Here is a 26,223-nt window from a genome sequence, read left to right as displayed (position 1 = left end):
GTCTCACTCTCTCAAAACCAACCAACCAACCAACAAACCTTTTCTACCCATTCTTTCCATATTTATTTCACTCATCATCCTCTAATTAATCTTCGTCTCAACCAAAACACAATTTGCACTGAAAAGAAATGACAGAAATACAGGTTGAAAGCCTCTGGCTTTTGGCTCTCGCTTCAAAATGGGAATCTCTCACTCTCCTAAACGCTGCCGTTTTTGCATTTCTCTTCCTACTTTCATGCCTGACCCTCAACTTAATCTTCTGGGCCCACCCCGGCGGCCCTGCTTGGGGCAAGCACCATTGGAGTAAGCCCTCGTCATCATCGGATTCTCCCCCAATTCCAGGCCCAAATGGAATCCCTATAGCTGGAAGCATGGGCCTCATGCTGGGCCTAGCCCACCACAAAATAGCCGCCGCCGCCGAAGCCTGCCGAGCTAAACGGCTCATGGCTTTCAGCATCGGCCAGACACGTGCCGTCGTCACGTGCAACCCTGACGTTGCCAGAGATATTCTCAACAGCTCCACCTTCTCCGACCGTCCGGCCAAAGAATCGGCTTACAAATTAATGTTCAACAGGTCCATCGGATTCGCTCCCTACGGCGTTTACTGGACGGCGCTCCGGAAAATCGCCGCCGCGCACCTCTTCTGCCCCAAACAAGTCAAAGCTTCGGAGCTGCAGCGCGTGGAAATAGCGAACCAGGTGGTGGCGGCACTCTCCTCAAACGTACGCGCCGATATTCGCGTGAGGGATTTGCTGAAACTCGCTTCACTTAACAACATGATGTGCTCTGTTTTCGGAAGGAAATACGACGTCGTTTCAATGGACCCGGAGACCGAGGAGTTGAATGATTTGGTTGAACAGGGCTACGATTTACTGGGGCAGCTGAACTGGTCGGACCACCTGTCGTTCTTAGCTGATTTAGACATACAAAAAATCCGGTTCAGGTGCTCCCGGATTGTGCCGCGGGTGAACCGTTTCGTGGGAAGGATAATCGCCCAGCACAAGGCGGCGAACGGCGCCGGGGAGATCAACCCTGATTTTGTGGATGTCTTGTTGTCTCTCAAGGGTGCTGATAGACTGTCGGATTCAGACATGATCGCCGTTCTTTGGGTAAGAATAATTAACCTAAAATAAAATTATAAAATATATGTCACCTTCAGTTTTAGTTATTACTCTTACTTATTATTACTACAATTCATCATCATCATCATCATCATCAGTCCCTTTTACTAATTCAAGAGTTGAATATTTTTTTAGGTGAATTCCTTTTTTTAGTGTTGCAAGAATATTTCTCCTGTCAAATAATTAGCCGTAGAAACAGCATTTTCAAAAGTATATACACATATATATCACCACTTTGGCTTGAAAGCAACCGCCTGCTTGCTATCTAGTGAAACTAATTATTTCTTTTTTAATTAGCTCTATCCATCCATCCATCCATATATCAGGAGGCATGACATATTTATTTATTAATTAATTAATTCATGAATTAAAAGTAATTTATATTTTCAGGAAATGATATTTAGGGGCACGGACACGGTGGCAGTTCTGATGGAGTGGATATTGGCAAGATTAGTGTCGCACCCTGATATTCAAACCAAGGTCCACGAGGAGCTGGACAAGGTTGTCGGAAGGTCACGTGCGGTGACGGAGTCTGATCTAACGGAGCTGGTCTACTTAACGGCAGTGGTGAAGGAAGTGTTAAGGTTGCACCCACCTGGCCCACTTCTATCGTGGTCCCGCTTGTCGATAAGGGATTCCACGGTGGATGGGTATCACGTGCCAGCTGGTACCACAGCCATGGTCAACATGTGGGCCATTATGAGGGATCCTGGTGTTTGGGTTGACCCATTGACCTTCAACCCAGACAGGTTTATGGGCCAAAGCCCAAATTCAGACATTTCAGTTTTAGGGTCGGATCTGAGGCTGGCGCCTTTTGGATCGGGTCGGAGGTCTTGCCCTGGTAAAACATTAGGGATGAGCACCGTCAACTTCTGGGTGGCCACCCTTTTGCATGAATTTCAATTTGTCGGTGGTGGTCAAAGCGTTGACTTGTCTGAGATGCTGAGGCTGTCTTGTGAAATGGCTAACCCTCTGGTTGTCAGGGTCCGACCCAGGCGTTGCTTCTCGTCGTCGTCGGCTTCTCATTCATTCTTAGCATGCAGTACTTATTAGTGGGAATTATTATTTATTATTAAAAAAAAAAGATAAAAAGAAATTGCGCTAATCATATCGATCTCTTATATATATATATATGTCTAGAAAAAAAAAAGAAATATGGTTGTGGGTGGGTCTGTCTTACTTTATGTGAAACTGTTGTTGTAAGTTTTCGATCTGTGTTTGCTGGTGTTAACAATTTAGAAGCAAGGCAGAATTACTCGATCGACTTATATACATATATGTATATATATAATCAATGTAAAAGAATTACAGTATTATTCAAAATTAATGCTTGGTTTGATCATATGATCAGTTTATATATACATGTCCGTTCCCAGTAAGCTAGCTAGTGATTTCCTTCATTCATTATTATGGATGATTAATGATTATTACTTGATTTAGACCATAATTAAGTATTATAAGTTGTTACTCCATTAAAGATTACAATGATTAATAGCTGCTGCCATCACTGAGCTTCCATAACATATATATGTATAATTAATTTGTTTGATAACATATATCCCTCTTTAAAGTCCATACACAGCCACGTGGTGCACAGATACTGGAATTCATTATGGACAATCTACATGGATTAGCATAACATAACATATATAAAACAGATTTTGTTTTAAATTAATAACAATGGCCACGTACGAATTATATATATTGGATTAATAATTAATTAGTTGGAAACCAGAAAGATTTCAAAGTCCAAACTTATGGGATAAAGATGTAATTTAACAGAGAAGAAGAATCAAGATTAATCCTCTTATTTCATATTAGCAAATAACTACACTAGTTGAATATATAGTTAAATCAAAGAAAAAGATTAATTAATAATTAATTACCAACATGCATGTTTGCTGGTTGCTGCTAAGAAATGTAGTAAAACCAAACCAGGGTTGTTGTTAATGTATTAGCCTTGAGATCGGGTAGTAAAATATACTAATCAATGATTTATATATAGCAGTTAAGACAGGTTCAGCAGTGGGCGCCATTATAATTATATTATATTATATTATATTATATTATATTAAATTGGTGATGATGATGAAAGAACAAATCTTTTCCGTTTTCTCTTGTCTGTTGATCTCATTAATTATACAAATATTTTGACCCGGGGAGAGATATATAATTATTTATATATAAAATAATATAGACTAATCAAAATTATTATAATCTTAATCCAGCAGCTAAGTTCAATAATCCCCTTTCTCCCGGAGCTTTGTCTTTAAAGATTAGACACAGATTGCGACCCCAAAAAGACAGCATTCAAATCCCACATATATAACACATATTAAGATGGTTTCATTCCAGTTTTAATGGGTTTTTTAAGGTATTATTGGCTAATTGGGGGAGGTGGCCGGGGGTTAAATTTTTAATCAATGATGTTTAATTCATTAATTACAAGTGTGGTTGCCATATACTTATCTGGCACGTACAACTACCTAACAAATTAAATACAATTATTACAATATTCTTCTTTCTTAATTGAGGCATATATATATATATTTTTTTTCTACATGTAGATGTTAACTATATAGTATATTGTTTTCTTAAACTGATGTATGATTGGCCCGATCAATCGATAGATACTACTCCCCGCAAAGTCATTTTATTACTCTATACATGTGTGTGTGTGTGTGTGTGTGTGTGTGTGTGAACGAGGATCAATGTGGGTTTAATTAATATGTTTGCAGTTAATTAGAGAAAGTTAAATCTGATTTTGCAAAATGACAATATATATATATATATATATATATATATATATATATATATATATATATATATATATATATATATATGATATGTGGTAGAGATTAATTGATATTGTTATGATATTTCTTAGTCAATGAATTCTATATATAATTAAATTGATATAAGATGTAGTATAGTGTCCAGGGGAGAAGGGATTAATTAGGCATCCGTGTACTGGCTCTGCAGGCCTTAATCAATCTTAATTAAAACAATTATTCTGTCTTAGTCACCTCTCTCTCTCTACAAAAAAAATTATATATATATATATATATATATATATATATATATATATATATATATATATATATATATATATATATATATAAATATAAATATATAATTGTAATAGAAGAAAGACTTGAATGTGGCCCCCTTTCATGCTTTTCAACACTTGATTATTTAAATTTTCATACATCCTCCCTTGATCATAATTCTTAGTCAATTGAAACCGAATCAACTTTTAAAGAAATTAACGGGAAGGAAAACATTTTTTTTTTTAAACAAGTCTTGGCCCATCATTTTCACTGGGCATAGATTGATTTTATGATTAATTAGGTAAATTGATGTAGTGATGGGGTGACACATAAATAAAAGTGGAATATCCCAAGAATCTGGCACATCCAAATTTACTATAATTATTGTGACAAGTTTGCATTGGTGTGCATGAATATAATGAAAAAACTGTCAAAATTGCATTAATGGAATATAATTTATGTGACTATATACATATTTGATCGATTTAATTCGTTTTCGTTGGCTCTTCCACTCTTTTAGGGGACGCATTAAACTTATAACTTATAATTAAGCTCTAGTTGAGGACATTAATTAATTCTTATATATATATATACACACACACACACACACACACACACATTGGTTGTACGTACGTACTTGTAATGATGAGAATTATTCCTTCATCTTCTTCTCAGCTGCCTTATTGCTAATTAGTGCTAACCCAACATCATCGATATCAAATTAAATTGTAGTAGTTGTGTTTTTTGTGATCCATTAAACATTAATAATAATAATTATAATTATTAGGCAGATTCATGAACCAGCCAAATTAAATACATCCATACCTAATAGTACTGTACAATGTACATATACCTAATTTATCTCTATACATTCATGTCCAGATCTCTGTGTTTGTACACGTACTGTGAGTTAAATGTATTGTTACTTCATATTTGATTAAAATATGAATGACTAAAGTTCCATAATTCATAATTAACCCCTTTTCAGCCATTAATAATTACCAAGGAAGTTAGGCCGGCCGGGCAAGCCACTAAACAAAATTCAAGTCAAAGTATTAATTAATTGGGCTTCACCATTACTTTCTTGCTTACTAGGCCCAATAGACATATCTTCCGTACGTGTCAAATCTCAGCCGAACGGGCTGGTTACTTACGTCCGATTCCATAGTTCCGATCGGCTTTCCTATTTTTTTCAGACCAGATGGTTAACCGAAAATAATCTATATATTTTCCCATTAATTTTCATGTGCAGGTAGTGGATCGTATGTGTGTTGAAGTCTATAAATACAAATCACCACATTATTGCCAGTTTTCATTGCGGATTTTAGAAGAGAAAAGCGAGAGCATTTTGGTGAGAAGAAGAAACTAGACTTGAGTTATTTTTTATATATCTCTTTTGTAAGTATTCATTTTGAGTGTATAGCCTATAAGTTTAGATATGAATTAGTTGGTATTGAAGAAGCTACGATTAATGATTTATGTAAGATACCTTTATATATAGTAGGGGAAAATGGTTTACTTCATTTCTTGGTTATTCTTGTAATATTGTTTATATAAATATTTCGTCTTTGAAGGCATTCCGATCCACAAGTAAGTATTTACTTGTGGATATTAAAGTTTGTGTTTGTTTTATTCCGCTGTATGTTATACTAAATGTTATCTGCACACTTCACGTAACAGTCTGTTTTAATTATATTATTTATTACTAAATTTTGGCCATTAATTAATTCTTTCAAAAAGTGTCTAGGAAAAGTGAAGTAATACCCATTTAATTTATTTAGCAACGTAACATCAAAATGATCCCATGCACGTTTCACCTAACAAAAGCAAAATTGAAACGATTGATTGTAGTACTTTAATTACCATGCATGGATTATATTGATGTCAATTCGTAGACATATAAATGGAAGATAGAAGAGATAAGAGGTAAACAAGTCAATCGAGCTAGCGATCAAGAAAAAAGGAATCAATGGTTTTGCCACTGGTTATCATGATAAATTAATTAGTCGAAAAAGCAAATTAAAGGCATATACATAAGTTTAAGTTGGCCAAAACAAACATTGTCGTCAATCAAACCGTGACTGCGTACGTACATGACAGATTAAAACACAGACATCAAATATGGAACAAGAATACAAGAAAACGCGTTCATTTTTAGAACAATACAAACCTTCAATTTAAATATTAAATTTAAACAATTCTTAATCATGCACGTATATATATATAGATAGAAAGAGATATTTCTTCAAGACATAGAGAGAGAGAGAGATGCATTAATTACTCATCAAGCTGCATCACATGCATGATCACTGCACCTGCAACCAAAATAACAATATCCAGAACATTAAATATGCCATATATAAAGTATACAATATAAAATATATTAAAACAATAAAAAAAATCTCCGACAGTGAAAAGTGAATAATGGAGAATGGCAGCAGAGAAATGAAGTTTAAACTAAGCCACTCATATGAAAAGATTAATGTAAAAGTGAAATAAAAAAGATTATTGGAAAATGGACATATGCTTGTATTTGGAAGCATCGTGCATGCATGCGCATTATTAGTGGTACGTAGGTCCCTTTAATTTAACGGTTATTGATTGGACAATAAATAAATAATAATAAATATTAATTCTACACGAATTTCCAAACAGAATATAGTCATACACTTACATACACACATATATATATGAAGACTATAATTATAAGTTGCAAACATTCATATGTATGTCATGCTCTCGAAATAGGAGGCAAATAACTCATAATTCATCAAATTATATATATATATATATATATACATATCATCTTAATTTAATTAATAATGTAATCCTACTTTTTCCAGAATATTCCTTGCCTTCATATAATTCAATTGAATTTGGACAAACGATTTAGGCTTGATCAAATAAATTTACCCATAATTAATTTAAAAAAAATATATATTTTCAATTAAGAAAAAAAGAAAAAAAGAAAAAAAAAGATTAAGAAATGGCACCTTATTAATTAATTATGAAGAGAGAAGTGAAGCAGATTCAGTGAAGTCGGCGGCAAGTTTAGAGTAGTTAGTGAGGCCACCACCATTAATCTCTGCAGGATGGATCTTTCTCTTCATCATTCTCCTCATCAACTACACATATATAATTCAAACCCCATATTATATATAATAACTCAAATATTATTGTACGTATATAAATAATTATGATAATTATAAGTTGGAGTGAGTTAGTATTAAGCTGTAATACTCGATGCAGTTTGTGAATGGGGCGAGCTTTGTCAAGCTTATAATTGGCAAATGGAAGGTCGATGTTCGACATCATCTTATCGATAACATGATCATCAGCTTCTTTCATGTTGTTAACAATAGTAGCCGCCTGCAGCCTTTTTTTCTTCAGTTCATTAATATTAATATTAATGATATTGTCAAGCTCCGAATCAGCTGAGAACAAATCTGCAAGTGTGGTTCTCTCCTTTTTATTAGTGTGTAAATCGTGTGGCTGGGATTCTTCCATTTTCATTTCCAACAAACCCTCATCACAATAATCGTGGTGATCGTAAACTGCATATAACAATGGCTGCTCTTCTTCTTCGGAATCATGAGTAATAACCACGTCTAACTTGTAATTATTATTCTCAGTGATCATCTGACGACGATCATTTCCCAGCTGCTGCTGCTCTAATTCCTTTTCTGCAAGACGACGACGAGGTTCATCATCTTTTGGCGCGTAAATAAAACTAGCAGCGATGACGTCATCATCATCTAGTTCATGATTCTGATCACGGTCGTCTTCCAATATTATTGGGTCGTACCCAAAGGTTCCAATGGTTAAAATACCTCCTTTCCAACCACAAAACGTCCCATTCTTGTTTTCATGATCATCCACCACAAAGTTTCCTTCATCATCACCCTCAATCTTCTTCCCGTTTTCTCCCAATCCATCTATGCATGCACATAAGTAATCATTCATATATCATATATTATTATTAGTACTAATTGTTTTGTAATTTGTAAACAATTATATATAAAACGAGATCAATTAATTTAAGAAGAATATATGAGATCGATCAAGAGAGTAGCTAGCTAGTATTAATACCTTTATGAACAAACCGGCGGTGAACCCAGTTGAAGATCTATATATATATATATTTATAATAAAGGGAAGGAAACAAAAAAAGAAAGATAGGATTAATCAAAAATGGTATAGTAAAAACTTAAGCCTAATAATAAGAAACAGCATGTGCATGCAAATTAAAGAGTACTAGTACTGCACTTTATTTTATGTTTCCAAGAAATTAAAATATAATAAAAGATGTGCTTGCCTTCATTTTCTTTGGAGGTTTTAATTTGATTGAAGTTGAAATATGTGTGTTGAATGAAAAATCAAAGTGGAGTTAGTTGTAAGAGAAGAAAAGGTGGGAGAGGGGGGCCATATTAACATGGCTTGCCACGTAGGCACCTATTGTCAATTAATTAAGGATAGGCCCCTCTAGTTTTAGGGACATTCCCTTTGGCATCTCTATTTGGATATTTCGATTCATCCCAATTCACATACTCATATCTACCCCCCTACCTAGCTCTCAATGTTCTGTCATATCTCTCTCAAAATATATTAATATATCGTGATCTATATATACAGATATATACACACACACATGGTTTTCGATTAATTCTATTAGGTTATTACAAGAAATTGATATAGACATCTGGTAGTCCGATGAAAGTATACGTAATATGCACCTTAATTGGTCAAGTAACAGTTCACATATATATTTGTATGCATTTTAGTGGTTTAATTTGTTTGATATTTCGAAATAAGTCGAGTTCGCTTGCATTTGAATAGTTTGTATATGTCCAGCACAACTCTTTTCGGACAAAATATAATAGATGAATAAATAATAAAATAAAATAAAAATCAAATTACAAGAAGGAAATTAAAAAATAAACAGTTGATGATGTTGCATGCATGAACAAGTAGTTAATTTAGTTGAATGGGCGGCAACTGCAGTTATTGGTTTTGATTTCCTAATAAGTATGAAAAGTAGACCCCTTTAATCGTATCACCAATAACTAATTTATAATTAGTGATGAAATTTTGTTTATCTGTTTAGCTTTAGGTTCAGTACTGCGTTACTTTTTAATATCCAATATTCAGTCGATCTTTCTAAAAGCTACTTGATTAATTGAGTTTAGCCTTGAATAAAAGAAATCCAAAAATTAAAAGAAAATGCAAAAATAAATAAATAAATGAGATGGAGTATATATATCTAGATTGAGAATTAACAGATGGAGTCCAATATATATGAGTAGGTAGGTTTGTTTTGGATTCTTACACAGCCAATTACTTGCTTTCATGTGTTCATTTGTAATAGGTTACTTTTCTTTGATTGGTCTGAAGCCTCCATCGCACCCCACTTGCATGCTCTTCTTAAATTAATAATGGCGGCGGTTATATGCAAGTCCATTTTTTTATTTGTTCAAACTCATATAAAGGAGTTTATTAGTTCAAGCCCGTAAATTAATCTAATTTTATTACATTAAAACCAAAGAGGACAAATATACTCTTATCCACAAATAATACTCAAATACAAATAGATCCTATTTTTAATTTGTTCAAGAGCAAAAAATCAAAAGAAAAAAAAAACAAAAACAAAAAGAAAATATCACGACTGCCGCTGCTAGACCGCCGCGACGCCGACCAGCGAGACTTCCACCGCACCGGCGATAACCAGCGACCCACCCACCGCACCATTACCACCAACCACCACACCACCACCAACAAGCAAGTCCTTTTTACTAAACTTTTGTTTGTAAATTCGAAAACATTAATCGAGCATCGATGTCCTTTTTACTAAACTTTTGTTTGTAAATTCAAAAACATTAATCGAACATCGATTCTTAATAAATATGTATGAATGAACATTAATCTATGTTTATTTCTTGTTGGGTTGCAATGCTTTGGCCGATTTTGAAAAAAAAATTGAGATTGAAATTGGTTTTTTTTTTTTTTTCATTGGTTTCCCAAATCGGTTTACCTAGACCGATTTTGTACATGAAAATCGGCGTCATAATGCCGATTTTTGTTAACCAAATCGGTGACACAACGTCGACTTTACAAGTCAAAATCGGCGTTCTAATGTCGATTATTGAGTACAAAATTGGTTTTCGGATACCGATATTTTTCGGATTTTTTTTTTAAATAATACATTGTATATTTGGTTAATTGATATTTTTTAAATATTTGAAACAAAAATGTTTATCACCATTCGGTGGCGTCTACCAACTCCTTTAACCCAATCGAGTAGAGCTTTCTGTGTCTCAAATATTTATTCGTTAGATAATTCATTTGAATAATCCTCCATCAATCCCTTAGGTTGCTGCACGAAAGTATGGGAAAACGATCTTAAAAAACACAGATAATAAAATCGGTACTTAAAAACCAATTTTTGTAGTACAAGTCGGCATGACAATACCGATAATTGAAAAACAAATCGGTGTTGTCATGCCGATTTGTACTACAAAAATTGGTTTTTAAGCACCGATTTGTATTAAAAAAATCGGAATGTGGTTACCGACTTTAGTAACAAAAATCGGAATTTGCAGACCGATTTTTGATATCGTCGAATTTTTTTCCCAAAAAAAAAAACAACTCAAAAGCAAAAATAAACGATTAAAACATATTTCATTGTGTTTTCCACCCTCGTAAACCACCATATCATTGTTTTCTGGTTCCATCGTGAATGTTTGGTATGTATTTGATAATTTTAGTGTGTAGAATTTCTTGGTGGGTTTATAAAAAAAAAAAAAAGGAGGAGATTTTTAAGTCGTGAAATAAGGAAGAGGGGTTTCTAGATTTATGTATTTTATTTGGTCTTGCATAAACTAAATGATTTTTTTATTTTTTAATGTTTTGTATTTTTTATTTGATTTTAAATTCCACTACGGTAAATTAATATTTTTATATTGGAGGTCTTGAACTAATAAAAAAATGGGTTTGCATATAACCGGCGCCATTAATAATATCTCAAATTCTAATAAAACCAAATGTTAATGAACAACTATATATATCTGAATGAAAATTCATTAGCTGGCTCCAAAAAGGTAATCAAATATAAATTTGATCTATTATGTAACTAATTAAAATAACAGAATAAGGAGACACAAACAAATAAAAAATGATAGTAATTTGGTTGTTAATTCACATAAATAAAGAGCAATAAGACTCTCTCATCTTTAAAACGTGACATACTATACTAGCTAGTACCCTTTTTACAATCTTGTGTTTCGTTGCAAGGAATTGTACCCTTTTTATTCTCGTTCTCCATGAAATATCAATCATAATAACATAATAACATTAATTAATTAATTAATTGGCATTTGCTGTTGTCCGATCCAATATAAATATAATATATGATTTGCTTGCTTTTTACGTACCCTTTTCTTTCTCCAATATATATTATAAAATTAGAAGTATATATAGAAAGTGGAAATTGAGATAAAAGCGTACAGCTGGAGGGAGTGTGGGGGCGGGGTCAATGTGCCACCAAAAGTGCTGACCATGGTTTATATCAAATCACATCATTCGAAAACTGCTCTACACCTTTTTCCAACTCCTACAAATATCCGTTTATAATTATTATCAACAATATCTTTAGGTTAAATTACAACCACCCCTCATGAGGTATCGTCAAATTACTAAAAAATATCTTATGTTTGGGTAATTACAATCAGCACTTAACTATAATTCGAGATTATATGAAATATTATTACTTTTGTACCCGTTTTATCCCGTTCGAATTCTACATTTTGAAGCAAGATGATCATAATGTGTGTTTTTCTCTTGTATATATGAGATTGTGGTGCATTAGAAACTAAATTTTTATACAAAACTAGTACAAATTAGAGCACATTCCACGAAATCAAGATGATTAAATTGTAATTTAGGCATATGTTTATTATTATCTTTATATATAAAAGAAAGGTTTTACCCGAAACCTAAAAAGACAGTTTTTTTTTTTTTTAACAAATCCCTTTATTTTCTCCTTTCTTTACTCATCTTCTATGTACGTTTTTTTTATGTAATTATTTTTTATACTTTTCTGCACGATAGGAAAATTTTCCCGTTTCCTCTTTTATCGCATGATGGGAAATTTTTTTATGCACGTTTTTTTTTATATAATTAATTATATTTGTTTTCTGTTTCTCTACTTTGAAATAGTTTTTATTCGTTCTTCTCTTCAGATGTGGTAGTTTTCCCTTAAAAAAAATTGATCCAATTAATATCGCAAAAAAGAAGAATAAAAAATAAATAAAATCAACGTGTAAACCTCCACAGCAAAAACACGATAGTTCTTAACCTCTACACACACGATATGATAACCATCTTTCCAGAAAATCATGCATACGATCGTGTGTGAGAAACTTACAAATTCGGTTTCATTATGTCTATATATAATTAGAATGAGTTTTGGGTCGACTTAATTATCTGGATTTTATTTTCATTAATTTGTTTGGACAATTTTTTTATGGTTTATTATTTTGCAGTATGTATTCAAGAGGCATAAAGTGGCGCTTACGATTTGCACATCTATTGCGTCGCTTGCTACATCATGGGCTGGTATCTATTTTGTTTTACTAATTTTAATTTTTATATATAGATCACATAGTTTAAGTATTGTTCCGAAATGGTGGTTTTCTAGAAGTTTCAATCTTTGTTTCTAACATTTTTAATGTGTTTTAAGGGTTGTGTTTGATTCTTTGAACTACATTATCATAATTGGATGATGAATTTTATGATTAAGAAGATAAAATTTGGTTCGTGTTTTATCAGTAGTATAAATAAATGGTTTTTGAAAATTATTCTAATAAATTTGTCCTTCATATTTCATATATTTTGATTTTTCAGTTCTAATATATTTTCGTTGGAAAAGGTTGTATGCTTCTCTTCTCTTTTTTTTTTTCAAAAAAATAAACTAATTTGTTATGGCTTTAAGGTACATATTTTTGTTGAAATCAAGACTAATAAAACACTATTGCAGCAACTCCACCAAAGAGATGGACCCTAAGTTTTTGAGGAACCACAACAAGAAGAGCGGTTAGGCTGCCAACAAGGAAGAATAGATTTGAACTTACTTATCATGGGTTAAAAGTGGTCACGGAATCACCAATTTTTTTTAGGTAGATGGTTGGGAAATATATTTTCGCCTCTCCTGTCTTTTTAAAAAATCCTACAGTATTGCGAGTTATTCTCAAATTTATTTTATGTACTCTGCCATTTGAATTATATTGCTCTGCATAATCCGAGTTTTGTTCTTTTACAGAGGGTGTCGCGAATTCTTAGGCGCATTTTTTTTTGGGTTTTATCAGATATATTTTATATATTTATGGTAAGTTTTTTCATGTTTACGAGTTTAGATGATTTTTTTTGGAGAAGAATTACAATGTTTTTGTTTAAAGGATTACTATGGAGTTTTATTGTGTTATCTCTCTTGGAAATCTATTCACTAATACCTGAAAATGAAAGCAGGTGTTGCTCGATAATTTTAAATATTGTCCTTATTAACTTCTTATTACTTGCTAGATACTATAGCATATCTACATCACTTATCTCTCGAGTGGTTTTATTTTCCATGATTATTTTATTATTGAGTTGTGAATATTCTTACTAATATTTGTTTTCTATCATAAGTTTCCTCGATGTGGTTTCATACAGTCATTTATTTTTGGTTTTATTTATCTTACACAGTTTTATTTTGTGTTAAGCGCATACGACTCATAAACTATGTTTTGTTACTATGAAAGATTGTGTAAAAGTTTAGACTCTGCTAGATAGTAAGCAGAATTATATTATGATCGATGTCCGAATAACTATTTGCTTATATAACATTTGATGTGTTTTTCTTACTCTGATACGATGATATTAAATTCTTTGGGTTTTACATTATAAATATTTTTCTGATTTTAATTTTCAGACCTGCAACTGAATCAATTTGTTATTTCTACAACTATTGAAAGATTTCGGCTCTGAAAAAAACAATAAAAAGTCTCGCACACAGTAAGATTCGCCCGAACAATACACAACAACTCTTTACTTTGCTAATGTATCGTTACTTTGCTAATTTATTGCCTTTTTTTCCTATTAGTTTAAATGTGTTAACGTTTTGCTAGACAACCCATACAAATTTTGCTTCAAAGAAGCATTTCAAACACTTGAGTCTATGAATCTTGCCGTTCTCCTCAGCTGTCTCTACACCTTTCAAGTTTTCGTGTTTTCACTAATACTCGATTTTCACTACTTTTTCATGTTTTACTTTCAGAATTTCTTTATTTCCACAGTTTCTTTACCTTCAAATTTTTGAATTCCTTTATTTTTATTTTTTTCAAACATTCTTTGTTATTCAGTTGTAATTTTTATTTCTCTTACATTTTTTTTAACTATTTTTATTTTTCTAATTATTAATTTTTCTTGCTCTATTTGTTATTCCCCTTTTTTTTGTCAATGACATCTTTCTAAAAAAATATATATAACTTTTTATATTTCTACGAAATCGCTAATGACATCTTTGTAACTTTGTTTTCCTCTTTAAAACATATATGACTTTTGACTTAATATTTTCTTCAAATATGCTCATTTTAATGTCATGTGTTGAAGTTATTATTTTTTAGACTTTTGGAATATCACCCGTGCATCGCACGGGGGAGCAATACTAGTTAATATGAAAAATAAAAGGAAAATTAAATATTATTAGGGTTGACGCGAGTGACGATTAAGCAAATAAATGTATTGGGCTGACTGACTGATTGAGTGGGCCTTGATATTATATTTTATTAAAGAGACTTGGATGGGCCGAACTGCACCTTTATCTGGTGGAACTAGGAAGCCTTGTTGCCTAATGTTCTCCGGAAGGAAGTTGTACCTCTACGGACTGCGGATGTTCAACATGCATCGCGCTGGATCAAGATTACCTAATGATCCGCCCGCCGGTGATAAACAGAATAATATATATATATATATATCATTTTGTTTAATTTCTTATAAAAAAAAATACATATGTAGATTAATAATGAGCAACTTGGGGAATACTTTTCATTGTTCTTAATGGCTGCTGTATGTAAACTAATGAATTCAATACGGATGGTTGGATGGATAATGATACAACCTCGTGGGTGGCCATGTGTTAAATTCTTCATTAAAATCATTTCCTGCAACAAATAATATAATAATAATGCATTGTCCCATCATATATTAATATTAATCAACCCCATCACTATATACTCTTTTCTTGTTTTTAGGTAGTAATTTATAATAATATACAACACACTTGTTATTAATTATAAGCAAACAGTACAATAGAGAAATCTGAAAAATGCAGATAATTACTAAGATGATGATGATGATGATCCAATATCAGCAAGAACAGGTGGATATCTTCTTCATCTCACTAATTTCAAAATCATCATCAATTTTCAACCCTGTAATAGTACTAGTACTACTACTAGTCATGATTAGATGAGGCTTCACAATATTATTGGTGCTAATGTCCAATAATGCCCTTCTTTTGGACACCACAGTAGTGTGAATTTGGTGAAGCAGATTATAGAAAGCTGTTTCAACATTATCCCCACTCAGCGCAGATGTTTCGAAGAAACACAGCCCTTGCTTCTCCGCAAACTCAATAAGTTTGGAGTTGATGGTGACTGTCCTTGTCTGAAACTCTACTCCGATGGTTGATTTAGAGTCCAGACAGAACTCGTTCTTTGCGAACCTCGACAGAAGCTGTGTCTTTCCCACCGCCGAGTCTCCGATCACCACCACTTTGAACACGTAGCTTATCTTCTCTGCTTCGTTTTCGCCGCCGTTCATTTCTTGCTTCATCTTTTTCTTTCTTTCCAATGGTTCTTCTATATATTTTTTAATTCAGCTTTGTCTGAATTACATTGATTAGGGTTGTGGTTAAATAAGGCAGAAAACCTGGCAACACACACACCTACACAAACTCTCTTTGTTTTAATGCGTTCACTGTGTGCGCGCGTGTCATGCAGATGGAGTTTTCATTTTCACTTGTAATACTATTAACACCATTTCAAAACAAAATTTACGCAATAAATAAATATTTGAACAACTCCCATCGTTTTTGCTCACTGGAAAAAAAGTCAAATTAGGTCAAAAGTGGGAAACCAGTTGATTATTTTAACATTTTCTTTTGTTTTTTCCTTTTCACACTAATTTAATTTTAAAATTTAGCTATTGAGTTTCGCATGTAATCCAAATATTCATTATTATTTTCACTTTATACTACTTTCAAATGCACAATAATTTGCAAATGCCCCCCCTGTTATTAAGATATTGGAAATAACGCTCTTAATTCATCAAATATTATTATAAAGTGGACAAATATTGTTTATAATTTAGAGAATAACCCACTGAAAATATTGTAAATGCATTTAATTATTTTGAAGAGAAAGCAAACAAAATTAGTTTTTCAATAATATCAAGATTGAATAGGTTGATGGTGACGTTGAAAGTTGGCCTAGGGGGTAATGTACATACATACTCCTTCCAAAATAAATGTTGATTTCATTTATTGGAAGGGACAAGATTGGTAAGCTTCCTAGTCACCAGAAATTGAATTCGTATATAATTATTTTGGGATTTACTAACAATATTGTAATATAATTATTCTTGTATGCATGTATATATATAATAATTAATATAATGTTGGGTTTGTTTGTTCCACTCATGTGCCATAACATCTGGCATTCAATGGCATTTTGGTTAGGAGTTATAAGGACGTTTTATGATGTATGTACATATTTGATTGAATCACTAGCTATATCCATAATAATTATTATTATAATATATTTACATCATTTTATAAGCATTATAAATTTTCAAAATATATATGTTATTCGGAACTAACTGTTGGTTGCGGAGAACATGCATCATCAATGTAATATATAATAGCATCCTTGTTGGATTATCTCTGTTCCATTATTCATTTATTACTGTTTGTGAAATGGATATCCTTTTTACACTTTTTGCTTGGCTTTTTTTTTCTTCATAAAATTGGTTATTTCAGAATCATATAATAAGTATTATAATAGTTACATTAAAGACAAATTAAAATTTCAGTTTTTTCTTTTTTTTGTGACTAGAGAGTAAAACTGGATAGGGGTAAAATTGGGAGAATTTGCAGGTGTGGGTTCTATATATATGGGGTTTATTCTTCTCATTTGTTACTAAATAAATGGGCTGTAGATGTGCTGAATTTGGCGGGAGGACTGGGACATGGTCTTATTTGGGCCTTTTCAGATTGGATCCATAAACAAATTAATAGCCCATTTTTGTCTATTTCTCCACAATTTCCAATCCATCCTATTAATTAATTATTAGCTCTCAATTTAAACTTGGTTAATAAGAAGCTCATTCAAAATGTTTTCCTCAAAATCCAAATCCACAAATCAAATACATTTTCATACTCTTGTTGTTTCCTGCCAATCAAAATTTTATTTATTTAACATAATAAATTGTCATCAGCCATGCGTAGTAGTACACGTGGCTTCTAGTCAATGGACCTTTCAGTTGTTGTGGTCAATTTCTATCCTAAATCTCATCACATCACAACCTCCCAAATTAATAATAATAAAAAAAAAAAAAAAAAGGAAATCCAAATCTTTTGACCCTTTCATTCATTTATCGGATCCTACCCTATCCATAGATAACCAAAATGGATACTTTATCAGGCTCCGTATCCAGCTTGAAGATCCCCACCGCCGCCGCCACCACCCTCCGCCACAAATCTCATCAACTCCACCACCATTTCAACCACCAACATCCAGCCGGCCACTTAATAATTTCTTCCAAACAACCAAACAATTATAAAACCAGTACTCCTGCTTTTACTCACAATCACAACAACAACAACTTGTCTACTAGTAATAATCAGCTGCCATTTCTGAATAATGCTTCGTCTTCACCAGTAGTAAAACAATCTGCTGGTTCAAAAGCAGAAGAATTCCACCATAAAAAAGCCTCCACAGGGTACGCAGTAGCACTGTTAGACGCAGCACGTGCCCAAAACGTGCTTGAATTGGCAAAAAAGGACGTGAAAAAGCTGTCGAAATGGCTCTCCAACGAACAACTCATGAGCTGTATAATCGAAAACCCTAATGTGGGAAAGAAAGAAAAGGGAGAAATATTGAAAGAGATAATGAAAAAGGGAAAGTTTTATTACAAGCATTTGGGGAAGTTGGTGAAGTTGTTGGTTGAGAAAAATAAGGTAGAAATGGTTAAGGATGTGTTGTTGGAATTTCAGAGGATGTACGATGAACTGAGCAGTAATGATCATCAAGTGGTTTTGATTCCAGCTGGGATGAAATTAATGGAGGAGAATCAAATATTGGGAATTGCGAAGATTACTGGGGCTGACAAGGTTATGGTGATTACATGTTGAATATCTCTGCAGATCAACAACGTTACGTTACGTTTTTTATTACGAATTGATGTCCGAATACTATTTAGTAATATTAATGATGATGTTTCCTGTTTTATCCATGTATTAATAATTAATGAATCATCTGTACACATTTTTCAGATATATGTCTAATGATATACCTAAATGGGCCCTCGAATTCATCTACTAATTAGGCCCACTACACGAAAGCACAAACACCTTTAAAGTAAGGCTTGAGCCCAATAGAATAAGCTTAACCCAATCAACGACATATAGATAGAGGTTTTGCTCATTTCTAAAGGTACGTTCTAATTATTCACAATCAATCTCGAGTTTTATTCTCTCCACTATCTCTACGATCTGTACATCTGACTTGAGCGTCGGAGGGGTTTCCGCCGGATCAACCCCTGGCTTAGTTCACGTGTACTTATTTCGCAGGGACCTCAGGATCATCGAGTTGACTAGCTACTGATCAGCTTTGCTCTCCCAGTTCGTTTTCTATACTACTCCGGTGAGCTATATTTTAGCATCATCATTTTGGCGCCGTCTGTGGGAACGATGCAAACCAGATCACGTAGCCAACAAGATCCTCCTGAGACGTCAGCTCGGAGAGAAAATGACACAGCTAATAACCTCCCAGTCCGTGGAGGATCTGACATGCCACCTTCTCCACGCGCCGCAGAGCCAACTCCTTCACGTGCCGTGGAGCCACTTCCTCCACGTGCTGCAGATCCACCTCGCGAGGTTCAGGTAATCCCTCCTCGGGACCCACCACTCGCCGATCCACCACTCCCTGCTCCTCGAACGGTTAAAATAACCGAGGACGCACTCCAACGCATGATAGCAGAAGCCTCAACTCGCGCCGCTACGGAGGCCGTAACTCAATATATCGCCACGATGGGAGCAAACGCTCCCAATGCGATACCAGCGCCAGCTCCACCTATAGTGCCACCTGTGGCCCCACCGCCAATTCAGAATCAAATAAGTATCTCATCCTCTACCTCGGACCCACGGTCCTGAGTGCAGCTATCTACTAATCACAGAGGGGCACAGCCCAGACAGCAGCGTCAGCGCCCACCCCCACGGGGGAATGTGTCACCACAGAGAGTCCCTCTCTTTAATGAGGGAGAAGGCGAGGTAAACAGCAGAATGTAGCCAAAATATTTTCCCCCAACCAAATAATCCAATGGGTGAAAGAATGCCTGTCCCAACAAGACGCAGTCCCTTCACCATAGACATTCTCAACGAAGTGTTACCTCAAGGAGTAAAGATCTTGGGGTTACCTCAATTTGAAGGGACCACCGACCCACAGGAGCATATAGAGAAATTCAGTGCCATGGCGGATTTATATGGCCCGATGGATGCTGCGATGTGTAAAATGTTCCACACCACTCTCTCCAAGAGGACAATGAATTGGTTCAACTCTCTACCCATAGGGTCGATTGACACCTTCGCTCGGTTATCAACCCGGTTCACCAACCAATTCGCCATCAACAAACAATATGCCAAGACCCCAGCTCATCTTTTCTCTGTAGTACAGAGAGATAACGAAACGCTCCGTAACTACATTAAGCGTTTTGTAGAAGCCGTCCATGAAGACCCCAGTGTAGGGCAAGACATGCTCTCCGGGATTATGCAGCAGAACTTGAAACCAGGTAGATTCAAAGAATCTATCGCCGGAAGACCCCCGGGTAACCTAGAAGAGTTGCTGAATCGAGCCGAAAAATACGTCCGGATAGAGGAAGCCTCTACCCATGCTCCTCCTAAAAGGAAAAGGAAAGATGACTATCAGGACAACAGGAGGCGCGATGATCGACGTCCACCACTTCCACCTCAAGGCCAACCCTCTTCCTCCTACAATAGGTTCACTCCGCTAAACGCTCGCCTCACTGAAATCCTTCACGTGATAGAACAGAAAGGTTTAGCAAAGCCTCCACGTCCTATGCATACAAATGCAAAGCGAGAAAAGTCGGATCGTTATTGTCGATTCCATAAGGACAGAGGGCATACTACGGAGGAATGTGCACAACTCAAAGTGGCGATTGAGAGGCTGATCAAACAGGGCCATTTAGGCGAATACATTGATAAGCCTCGAAATAAGCGCCGTGATGATCCTCCACGCCGAGATAATAATCGAGATCAACAGCAAAGGCGAGAGGATGGGGGTCACCGACGTGACCTAGATAACAACGACAACCAACCTACTCGGGGAATCATCTCCTTTATCTCCGGAGGACCGGCGGGTGGCGATTCACAAAATGCAAGACGCACCCTCGCTCGATCAGCACGCATGAATCAAGAACGTGCTTCTCCATCCGCACGCATCTATCAAATACGAAGACCTGATCATAGCATAGTCTTCAACTCCTCCGACCTTGAAGGTCCAGATGAAGATCATGTCGATGCGTTGCTAGTAACAACAACGGTGGCCAACTTCTTGGTCAAGAAGATATTAGTGGACGGTGGGAGCTCAGCTGACATCATGTACCTCCACGCTTTTAAACAACTGGGCATAGATAATGCCCGGTTCAGTCCCATTTCCACGCCCCTGAAAGGATTCACAGGAGAGGGCATTTTGTCCATGGGAGAAGTGGAGCTGCCCGTCTCTTTAGGGGAAGACCCTTGTCGAATCACCAAGCTAATCAAATTCCTCGTCGTCGACAAGCCATCCCCCTAAAACATCATCCTAGGGAGGCCAGCAATCCATACCTTCAAATCAGTACCTTCCTCCTACCATCAGAAGTGGAAATTCCCTACTCCATACGGAATGGGGGAAGTACTTGGAGATAGACGTCTCGCCCGAGAGTGCTATGCAAGGGCCCTACAAGAACCTTCCAAGAAGCCTAAACCGTCAGGAAGGGGAGACGACACCCAAAAATCCGACAAACGGAAGTGGGTCAACGCGATCATTGAAGATAATAAAGAAATCCTTATCAGTGTACCAGATGACAGCATCAAGCTAGCAACTGTTGAAGAGCTTAAGCTCATAGAGCTCACTCCCAGAGATACGTCCAAGCTCATACGAATAGGATCCGATCTAGATCCAACCACGGAGCGACAACTAATCAACTTCCTGCGGCACAATGGAGTTGACTATGAGGAAACCTTCTCTCCAGTTGCTATGCTCAAGTCCATTAGGATTTTGCTGGGCATCTCTGCGTGGTATGACTACGAGATATGGCAAATGGATGTGAAGACCGCTTTCCTTAATGGGGACATTGAGGAAGAAATTTACATGGCGCAGCCGGAAGGCTTCATATCTTCTGGAGATGAGCAAAAGGTTTGCAAACTCCAGCGATCCATTTATGGATTGAAACAAGCATCCCGTAGTTGGAACAAAAGGTTCGACACAACTATCAAAGAGTTTGAATTTGTGAAAAACCCGGAGGAACCTTGTGTCTACAAGAAGGTTAGTGGGAGTGCAGTGACTTTCCTTGTACTTTATGTTGATGGCATACTACTCATTGGGAATGATGTAGGGATGTTGCAGTCAACTAAAGTATGGTTATCCACACATTTCTCGATGAAGGATTTGGGAGAAGCATCCTACGTATTAGGAATACGGATCTATAGAGATAGATCGAGCAGATTACTAGGCTTGTCCCAATCCATGTACATAGACACCGTTCTTAAACGGTTTAGCATGGAAGAATCCAAGAAGGGATTCTTGCCAATGTCCCATGGGGTTCGTCTCTCGAAATCCATGCATCCTCAAACGCAAATGGAAATCGAGGAGATGAAAAGGACACCTTATGCATCCGCTATAGGAAGCATAATGTATGGCATGCTGTGTACACGACCTGATATTGCGTATGCTGTGAGCGTCACAAGCAGATATCAGTCCGACCCCGGCCCAGCCCATTGGAAGGCTGTGAAGGACATTCTCAAGTACTTGCGAAGAACTCGAGATTTATTTTTGGTCTATGGGGATACCGAGTTGAAATTAGAAGGCTTCACGGATTCTAGTTTTCAATCGGACGTGGATGACTCGAAGTCAAACTCGGGGTATATATTCAAAGTCAACGGGGGTGTCGTGTGTTGGAAGAGTTCCAAACAAGGCACCACGGCTGATTCCACCACCGAGACTGAATATATAGCAGCATCAGATGCTTCAAAGGAAGGGTCATGGATTAGGAAATTCATCCAAGAGTTGGGTGTATTTCCGAACGCTAGCGATCCAGTACGGCTGTACCGCGATAACAACGGAGCCGTAGCGCAAGCTAAGGAACCAAGAGCTCATCAGAAGTCGAAGCACGTGTTGAGAAAATACCATGTGATCCGAGAGATCATAGAGAGAGGTGAAGTCAAGCAAGACAGAGTCACCTCGGAGGACAATATTGCAGATCCCTTCACCAAGCCATTGTCAGGATCAGTCCACGAGAAACATTCAGAGTCAATGGGACTTAGATTTATGAGTAGTTGGCTTTAGATCAAGTGGGAGATTGTTGGAGTAGCTGACCAACAAGCCAACTTGTGGCTGTGGTCTTTCCTTTTATCTTGTAATAAAACAATCGTTTTTCGTTCGTTATAACAAAATATTTCATTTGGCATTCTATATCTCTTATCCCATGCAAGCAGCATAGATATAGTCCTAACGAGTTACTCTATTACTGTGAGTTGGTCTAGTAGAATCGTGAGATAACTCAGCAATGTAATGTAACTGTTAAACCTTGTTCCTAGTCGATGGGTTACGCCAATAATGAGGATACCGGCCTTTCCCTTTTGAGACTAGCACTTAGTGTATGTGTACTGCGTCTCATCAGTCCTCGGTGTTGTGACATCGGCATACTTGAGTGGGTGCTCATACTAGATGAGTTCACTGAACTCCCTCGCCCTAGAAATCTATAAGTGGTTCTCATTCATCGAGTAATAGGTTTCTAAGATATAGTTGTACACCATTAGTCCTTAAGACCCAGACATCACCGTGACTTCACTAGAGGACCGATTGTATCGTGACCTGTCCCTGAGGCCCACAGCGGACCACTCCAAGGGCCAACGTTCGTGCAATCCGAAATCTAGTGTGAAGTCTGTGCATTGTAGTAGGGGATTCGAGCGCTTGAGTAGTCATGGATGTCCTGTGTGTTCTGACGGTTTATAATCCAAGGAATCTCTGGCCAGAGTTGATAGTTGGGTGATTAGGGAAATGTGTTTCCCTAAGTCGCACACGAACGGATTTATAATACCTAGAACGTTCGCACGGTTATTGAACTTTATAAGAGGTCTCGGTGAACCAATGCCTCTAGTTCAATCGGGACATGTGCTGCGAAAGGATCGTACTGTATGCTAACTATATCATAAGGTTCTTGCAGGCACTTCACTTGTATCTAGGGAATCATGATGCGTAGTTGCTAGACGCCAATCTTGATTCGTTGGGCACCGATTTGATCGGGGATTAGGTAAAATGAGTTTTACTCTAATCGGGACTCTTGGGAGGAGTTCGTATAAGAACAATGTGTTGTTCGAATCACAAAGACTTGTGAGCCCACGGCTAGCATACACCTGAACCATTGAGGGTCACACTTCTCGTGTAATATAGATCCTTGATAACAACAAGCATAGATTAATGTGTTAATCTTTGAACGATTGGATGTCGATATGATTGAATCCAAGATTCGTAATTGTGGATTGCGAATCGGAATAAACGTAGAGAAAGAGAGACATGCGGAATTTAGTGAACTTTCTAAATTGGGAAGTTTCCCGATTTAGCAAGTCCACTGAAGTGGAAGTTTCCAATTTTGGAAATTGGAAATTTCGAAGAGGCACTCGTATCGACGAGGACTTTGAGCTCGTCACAAATATAATTTTGTTATAATTTTGTGAACGATCGTTTATTAGAAACGAGGCCGACGAGGGAATGGGCTTAATACATCAGTGGGTCAAACCCAATGACTTAAACCCACTAGGGTTGAAAACCCTAAGTATAAATAGAACTCAAACAAGAGTTTGAGATCAGATTTTCTGCACCAAACCCTAGCCGCCCAAGCCCTAGCCGCTCTCCCCTTCGGCCGTTGCTGCCCCGCCGCGCCACCGCCGATCACCGCCGGAAAACCGCCGGTTTTTCTCCTCTCGTTTCCTTCGTTTTACTTGTTGTTTATCTAACTCATTTACATCTAGTGCTGTAGTTCGAGTGGGTCGAAAATACGAGGTGAAACCTAATTGGAGAGGAGCTGCTGCCCCGACGAATCCACGCACCGCCGCTGCACCGCCGCACGTGCCGCTACGCCGCCCACGCGCCGCCGCTGCTGCTGCCACACACCGCCGTTCGTCACTTGCTGGATCAGCTTGTTCCGGCCGTGAGTTCCAGCCCCGAGGATTGGTAATTTTCAGCTTGTACGTGATTGGTTCTAGGTTTCGATTCGTCGAAATCTCACGCTACAAGAGGTAAATAAATCGAAACTTTCGTAAATTAATTCGAGCATGTTTGTATGAATTATAATTTATGATTATGAGTAATATGTGATTACGTGTTTCGATTTTATTGAATGATGAACAAGCATGTTTCGTAATTTTCGGTTTTACGTGTTTTTCAATTAAATCGATAATTACCATATGTATGGCGGAAGCGTTAAGGTACGTTGACTATGTGATTAGTTTATGCATGTAATCGAAACTAGTTCGATCTAAAATTTTTAAATTCCGCTGCGTATACATGCACGATCCCCAATAAGAGCCTGCCAATATTCCTCACCTGCCAGCAGCATTAATGCAACCAATCGACAGCCCCATCCCTTTCGCCCAATGGGGAGTGGATTTAGTTGGACCATTCCCGTCTGCCACAGGAGGACGCAAATACCTCATTGTAGCAGTGGACTACTTCACCAAATGGGTGGGGGCTGAACCCTTAGCACGCATCCGAGAAGAAGAAGTCATCCAATTTCTATGGAAAAATATCGTGTGTCGCTTTGGAATCCCACGTTCCATTATCTCAGATAATGGAACCCAATTTTGCGGTGACAAAGTAAAGAATTGGTGCATCGGCTTGGACATCAAACAGTTCTTCACATCCGTAGCAAATCCACAAGCTAACGGCCAAACAGAGGTTACAAATCGCACCATCCTCCAACACCTTAAGACAAGGCTTGGAAGTGCCAAAGGGAAATGGGTGGAAGAATTGCCTAACGCCCTATGGGCTTATCGCACAACCCCACGCGCAGCAACCGGAGAGTCGCCATTCAATCTAGCTTTCGGCACAGAGGCTATAGCACCCGTTGAATCAGGTGAACCATCTTGGAGAGTCACCAATTATGATCCAGCAGCTAATGAAGAAGCTATGCGAGGAAGCCTAGACCTTGTAGATGAGTTACGAGAGATCGCATACATCCGGCAACAGATGTACAAATCACGTATGGTCAAGGCATATAACTCAAAGGTCCGTCCTCGCTCCTTTCAAGTCGGAGATTTAGTCCTCCGGAAAGCTGAAGCCTCTCACCCCATTGGTAAACTCGATCCAAAGTGGGAACGACCGTATAAAATCACAAAAGTGGTTAACACTGGAGCATATCGCCTCGAGAACGCTGACGGACACCCTATACCCAGAACATGGAATATAGGGAACCTCAAACGGTTCTACGCTTAAGGTATACATCCACCTTACTTCAGTTCAGTT

At 36.7% G+C, this 26,223-nt stretch overlaps 5 protein-coding genes across 5 annotated transcripts; 3 read left to right on the top strand and 2 right to left on the bottom strand.

Moving 5' to 3' along the window:
• LOC105964060 (cytochrome P450 78A3) lies at positions 1-2,484 on the top strand. Its single transcript, XM_012988556.2, has 2 exons — positions 1-1,109; positions 1,512-2,484. Exons 1-2 carry the CDS (start codon positions 129-131, stop codon positions 2,172-2,174), a joined length of 1,644 nt encoding a protein of 547 aa, XP_012844010.2. The 5' UTR covers positions 1-128; the 3' UTR covers positions 2,175-2,484.
• Positions 2,485-6,209: 3,725 nt separating this feature from the next.
• Positions 6,210-8,532, bottom strand: LOC105963939 (NAD-dependent protein deacetylase HST1-like protein). Its single transcript, XM_012988436.2, has 5 exons — positions 8,487-8,532; positions 8,261-8,297; positions 7,412-8,106; positions 7,165-7,296; positions 6,210-6,486 (listed from the first exon to the last, which is right to left on the bottom strand). Exons 1-4 carry the CDS (start codon positions 8,490-8,492, stop codon positions 7,177-7,179), a joined length of 858 nt encoding a protein of 285 aa, XP_012843890.2. The 5' UTR covers positions 8,493-8,532; the 3' UTR covers positions 6,210-6,486; positions 7,165-7,176.
• A 6,818-nt stretch (positions 8,533-15,350) lies between these two features.
• LOC105964011 (ras-related protein RABA3) lies at positions 15,351-16,219 on the bottom strand. The gene has a single exon (XM_088815087.1). It carries the CDS (start codon positions 16,037-16,039, stop codon positions 15,572-15,574), a length of 468 nt encoding a protein of 155 aa, XP_088671213.1. The 5' UTR covers positions 16,040-16,219; the 3' UTR covers positions 15,351-15,571.
• Positions 16,220-17,662: 1,443 nt separating this feature from the next.
• LOC105963938 (ATPase, F1 complex, OSCP/delta subunit protein) lies at positions 17,663-18,759 on the top strand. Its single transcript, XM_012988435.2, has one exon. The coding sequence runs from the start codon at positions 17,892-17,894 to the stop codon at positions 18,615-18,617; it is 726 nt and encodes a 241-aa protein (XP_012843889.2). The 5' UTR covers positions 17,663-17,891; the 3' UTR covers positions 18,618-18,759.
• Positions 18,760-19,803: 1,044 nt separating this feature from the next.
• LOC105964010 (uncharacterized) lies at positions 19,804-21,294 on the top strand. The gene is made up of 2 exons (XM_088815075.1): positions 19,804-20,920; positions 20,999-21,294. The coding sequence occupies exons 1-2, from the start codon at positions 19,804-19,806 to the stop codon at positions 21,292-21,294; spliced, it is 1,413 nt and encodes a 470-aa protein (XP_088671201.1).
• The last annotated feature ends 4,929 nt before the right edge of the window (positions 21,295-26,223 follow it).

Source organism: Erythranthe guttata, chromosome 2 (assembly GCF_056151865.1).
Source record: "Erythranthe guttata isolate IM_541 chromosome 2, IM_541, whole genome shotgun sequence".
Lineage (NCBI taxonomy): Eukaryota > Viridiplantae > Streptophyta > Magnoliopsida > Lamiales > Phrymaceae > Erythranthe > Erythranthe guttata.
This window is presented reverse-complemented; position numbering and strand designations above follow the sequence as displayed.

Bases quoted from the DNA above. Each gene is read 5' to 3' on its own strand.
- LOC105964060 (XM_012988556.2), top strand. From the start codon at position 129: ATGACAGAAATACAGGTTGAAAGCCTCTGGCTTTTGGCTCTCGCTTCA. The intron at 1,110-1,511 runs GTAAGAATAATT...TTATATTTTCAG, and splicing joins ACATGATCGCCGTTCTTTGG to GAAATGATATTTAGGGGCAC.
- LOC105963939 (XM_012988436.2), bottom strand. The intron at 8,107-8,260 runs GTATTAATACTA...GTGCATGCATAG, and splicing joins CCGCCGGTTTGTTCATAAAG to ATGGATTGGGAGAAAACGGG. The intron at 7,297-7,411 runs GTATTACAGCTT...ATATATGTGTAG, and splicing joins CCATTCACAAACTGCATCGA to TTGATGAGGAGAATGATGAA.
- LOC105964011 (XM_088815087.1), bottom strand. From the start codon at position 16,039: ATGAAGCAAGAAATGAACGGCGGCGAAAACGAAGCAGAGAAGATAAGC.
- LOC105963938 (XM_012988435.2), top strand. From the start codon at position 17,892: ATGGATACTTTATCAGGCTCCGTATCCAGCTTGAAGATCCCCACCGCC.
- LOC105964010 (XM_088815075.1), top strand. From the start codon at position 19,804: ATGGGTGAAAGAATGCCTGTCCCAACAAGACGCAGTCCCTTCACCATA. The intron at 20,921-20,998 runs GTGCTTCTCCAT...CCGACCTTGAAG, and splicing joins AGCACGCATGAATCAAGAAC to GTCCAGATGAAGATCATGTC.